The sequence below is a fragment of the Chanos chanos genome, chromosome 15 (assembly GCF_902362185.1).
Source record: "Chanos chanos chromosome 15, fChaCha1.1, whole genome shotgun sequence".
NCBI classification, from domain to species: Eukaryota; Metazoa; Chordata; class Actinopteri; order Gonorynchiformes; family Chanidae; genus Chanos; species Chanos chanos.
In genome coordinates, this window is record NC_044509.1 from 791440 (window position 1) to 796247 (window position 4808).

Consider the following 4808-nt stretch of genomic DNA (forward strand, 5'->3'; position numbering starts at 1 on the left):
CAGTGGGTATCGGGAATAAAAGCCTCACCTATGCAGATATGAGTCAGATGATACAGTGCTCTAAGATCCTCAGCGCATCAGAGCTTAGAGAGGCCTGTCTGCCCCTGTCGGCCGGTTCTGACATGACCGACCTGCATTTCCAGTGTACGGTGGAAATAAAAGGAGTGACAGGAAGATTGTCCCCTATGTTATGATAAAAATGGAGAATATGTCTGAACTGCACAGAGTATGTTTGCACTATTATGGTAATGACGGACAGTGTTCTGAGTGTGGAATCGTGTTTAGAGCAGTGAGTAATGGTTCTCAGGTTTACTCTTGGCCCTGGGATGACCTTTTAGTTATGCTGGCAGACCAGTGGGTATATGGGGGAAATTGTAATCTGTCAGTCAGTGACTAATGAAGGCATGGTAAACCCTGCGTGTTCTTTTAAACAGTTTATCTGACTGTTCTAATGAGCCCACTCATACACTAGGCTTCCTGTGGTATGACTATTCATTTAACCTGCAGGGGGGTCAGAGAGGTTGTACCACCCAGTCACTGTGAATATCAGGGTGCAATGGCAGTGAACTATGGTGGCATTACTTACCACGAAATCTGTCCCTCCCCCAACTGAGAAGGCCTTAACAGGTCCTGGTAATTAATCATAATTGCAGACACCCTCAAATGTCATCCAAACATGCGTTGCAGCTCCTTGACTAGGTTAGTCACCACAATGAGATTCAAAGAACGAGTCGAACTCAAAATTCTACTTTTGTCGCTATCTTTCCAAATCACAAGCGGAATCGGCAATTTGAAAGATGGACCAAAACTGGGACCAGATTCAAGGCAATACAAGAGTGATGCAAATAATAAGAAAGGCGATTTATCAAGCGGGGCCGCAACGATTCTGCTGAAATGCACAGAAACACATATGATACTCCTGATTCCAGCGGATCTCTACGGTAACGGACGCCGAGTTCTGTCCAGTGAGTTGCACCTGGGAAACGCTGAATGGATCAATCAACAGGAGTGTCGTGCCGTCCCTCATGGAGACTCGGAGTACGTCATTAAAGCAGCTCTGCACGAATGCGGTTCACGGTTAAACGTAGGTATCGATGTAGACAGCATATACCCTCAAATATATTATAAAGGGGATATAGCCTACATAATTATACTGAACCAGTGACGGATTTAAATCGTTTATTTGCATGGCGGCGGATGTAAATCGTCCTGGTTTATGGGAAAGTGTACCCCATACACGATCCAACCGTGTTGTGGTGTGATGGTGTCATAGTGTTACGACGTTGTACATGCATCTTCACCATTAAACTCTTAGGTGGAAGAAGACTTCATAGTCTACTCGAACTCGCTGGTTTACTCGCCAATGAAGAACGCTGCCGGTATCATCAGGGCCGCTGGTACAGCCGTCCCGGTAAGGTGTCATTATAAAAGGTGTGTATTCCCTCGCGAGTAGGCAGCTTGCCGCGGCAACGGCCGAATGCATTTACAGTTTTACTTACGGAACATACCGTCATATTCCCAATGTCTCGTCAAGGCCTTTGTCAGGGGAAACTGGCCTCAGAAAACCTCACTTTCTGTATCTCTTTTAGGACCCATTTTGTGAGCAGTTCTTTGTTGAAGCCGAGTCTGAAGTCGTCCACCACCAAACGCAGTGCTGTGGCGTCACTGGACTTCTCCCTCAGACTGATGACGTGTACTGGCCTTGAGTCTCTTAAGCTGTCGCTCAGTTTGCAGTTTAACGCGCTTGGCATTTTGATTGACGCATGTTGTCTTGCAGTGTGTTTTTAAAATATGCAGCGATTATCTGTAACCTAAAAGACATGGGGCCCAGCTCTGCTCTGCTCCACCTCGACAGATGACTGGAAGTTTGAAAGATCCTCCAACGTCTATCGGCCTGGTGACCTCATGAATATTGAGGGATCGGTACAAAGCACAGAACCCACCCCCCTCAGACTCTTTCTGGACAGCTGCGTGGCCACCTGGGACGCAAACACGGACACCGTGCCCAGATATGTCCTCATTCAGAACCACGGGTCTGTTATGCTCCCCCGACCTCTAAATTTTGCTCTCCAACAAATAACTGTCTATTTGCATACAAACGTCACCCAAACCATTGAGTCTGGGCCATCTTCACCAGTAACTGGTGTTGTACTGAGAGTGGGTTTACAGTGACCCCTAACTGACTGTACTGAAGAGCATGTCTAGACCTGAGAGACCAGACAGGGCCCTCTAGACCTGACCTGAGACTGAAACCTACTCAAACCTACACACACACACACACACACACAAATGCATTTATATTTTGACCTTTAATTCTTGGACCAAATCCCTTCCAATCTCTCAAGTCTTATTTTTCCCCATCCTAAACACAGTTGCTCAGAGTTATTTTAATGAGTCGTTCAGGATGAGGACTGACCCAGACGGACATTTTGCTCTTTGGATTTTTCTCCAGGTGCCTGACTGGTTCCCATGAGGTGAACTTTACCACCCAGTTCCTCCAGAGGAAACAGAACCACACCCTTCAGCTACAGATGGACGCTTCCCGCTTTCACCAGGATTCCCGATACACGGTGAGTTGATAATTCTGTGGAGCAGAGTCCTGCCGTGATGCCTGTTAGATGCAGTGTACAACACTACACAGACTCATTTTCTCCATTAACACGCCTCACACCTCTCACTGCTCTGAGCTCTCTGTTAATGCCCTCTTCCAGCTTATCTGGTTGCTTTCTCTATCCAAAAGTAGCATCTCTGAAATTTCAAATTAAATTCTAATTTGGTTGACCTTAAGATCAAAACATGAATATGCACATTCAGATTTAATACATTTACTCTCTTTGGACCATTAAAAAAAAAAGAAAAAAAAAGATTTTTTTTTTATGTACCTCAGTGTCTCTCTCTCTCTCCGTGTGTTGTAGATCTATATCACATGTCTGCTGAAGGCTGGTGCTGCAGCCCAGGGTGTGAGCTCTGTTAAGAAAGCGTGTATGTACACAGGGACCAGGTGAGCTGTACATGCTCTCATTGGTAATATCACTGATCATGGGTCAGCTGACTGATCTATTCCTACGCTCTGACTGCTCTCATTGGTAATATCACTGATCATGGGTCAGCTGACTGATCTATTCCTACGTTCTGACTCGGAGCAGAGCAGAAAAAACAGAGATGCTGTTTCCACAGTGGGTTTCATTTTTTTTTTTTTTTTTTTTTAAATTTCGCTGCTGTAGAGATATTGTCAGAATTCATGAGTGACGTCACTTATTTAAATACCTGCATTTTCACGTCAGCTCCTAATCATCTCAATGATCATCTAATTTTGTGGGATTTTGGTGTTTGTGTCTTAAAGGTGGATGAGCATGGATGGACAGAATGAGGTGTGTCAGTGCTGTGACTCTTTGTGTGATGTCAGAAACTCTGACCAGTCTAAACAACAGGACCAAACCAGCCTCACTGGTCCAGGTAAACACGGCAAACATGCAGCTCACCTGCACATTGTTCCCCGTGTCCCCATACATTCTACACGTGTTCCCCGTGTCCCCATACATTCTACACGTGTTCCCCGTGTCCTCATAATTCTACACGTGTTCCCCGTGTCCCCATACATTCTACACGTGTTCCCCGTGTCCCCATACATTCTACACGTGTTCCTCGTGTCCCCATACATTCTACACGTGTTCCCCGTTTCCTCATATATTCTACACGTGTTCCCCGTGTCCTCATACACTCATACAGTGTGTTCTGTATTCTTGGTGACCACGGATGTGTCTCAGGCTTTTTGTCTTCGCTGGCACCAGTCAGCTCTGGGTTTTGTGTCTTTTTTGCATGCAAAAAAAAAAAGATGTCAGGTTTCCTTTATTTTTCTGTTTTTTAAACAGCCAATCTTATATTGACTGTCCTATCCCTGCCCAACCATAAAGCATCTGGTAAAACCTGATAATGTAATCTTACAAAACTCAGCTCAAACACACAGCTCATGCTGACTGTGTTGTGATTAGAGATGTGTTTATATGGCTTTTCCTTGCCCAGTCTTGACTGTAGTCCTGCATCTTTGCTCTCCCTTTCCTACAGAGGCCTTTGGGAGGAAACTGGTTACTCTGGGACCCATTACTGTTCTGGACTGAGTGTTTTTTGGGTTTTGTTTTTTTTTTTGAGTGCTTACTGAGAGAAATAAATGAGCATAAACACAGTTGGTGTCCGTGTTTATTGGCTGAATGATCCATAGTTGGCCGTTCAGATTTTTGACAAACCAAACTGAGGTGACCACAAGACTTGATGGTTGAGAAAGGCACTTCGAGATCACGTGACGGCAAGATTTTTAGTTAACGTAGCGCCAGATTTATGTTTTAAGGGTGTTTAGTGTAGTAGCGTCCCCCTCAGGTGTGTGTGTGTGTGTGTGTGTGTGTGCGCGCGCGCGCGCGCGCGTGTAGAGATGGTGTACACTGAATGGGTTTAAGGGACGCCCCTGTATCACGTCACGCGTCGCGCTGGCTCGCAGTGCAGACACTTTCATGCGCTCTCCTCCCCCAACCGCACTCCTCCGTCCCTGCTCGGAAAACTTTTGGAAGTACTGCTGGCTAAATGCATGCATACCTGGAAGAGTTAACGAAAACAAAGGGAGGACGGTAACACAACCGTTTACATCAGAAAGGAGACCAAGCTCCTAGTCATCAACGTTCAGAGATGATTGTTCTAGAAAGAGAAAATTAGCGAGTTGTCGTTGGTTACACGGCTTGAGTTCTACTCAAACCCCTCCACCAATCTTTTTGGAGAGCGAGTTTTTCTGTGGGACTGAAAACCCTGCTGCTGGGGCA

General features: G+C 45.7%; 1 protein-coding gene across 1 annotated transcript; it reads left to right on the forward strand.

Annotated features, from left to right (window-relative positions):
• Nucleotides 1-38: 38 nt before the first annotated feature.
• Nucleotides 39-4118, forward strand: LOC115828803 (zona pellucida sperm-binding protein 3-like). Its single transcript, XM_030792901.1, has 9 exons — nt 39-144; nt 930-1084; nt 1316-1411; nt 1621-1693; nt 1856-2033; nt 2453-2570; nt 2916-3001; nt 3344-3456; nt 4066-4118. Exons 1-9 carry the CDS (start codon nt 39-41, stop codon nt 4116-4118), a joined length of 978 nt encoding a protein of 325 aa, XP_030648761.1.
• Nucleotides 4119-4808: the final 690 nt, after the last annotated feature.

Bases quoted from the DNA above. Each gene is read 5' to 3' on its own strand.
- LOC115828803 (XM_030792901.1), top strand. From the start codon at position 39: ATGAGTCAGATGATACAGTGCTCTAAGATCCTCAGCGCATCAGAGCTT. The intron at 1,085-1,315 runs GTAGGTATCGAT...TTAAACTCTTAG, and splicing joins AATGCGGTTCACGGTTAAAC to GTGGAAGAAGACTTCATAGT. The intron at 2,034-2,452 runs GTCTGTTATGCT...ATTTTTCTCCAG, and splicing joins GTCCTCATTCAGAACCACGG to GTGCCTGACTGGTTCCCATG.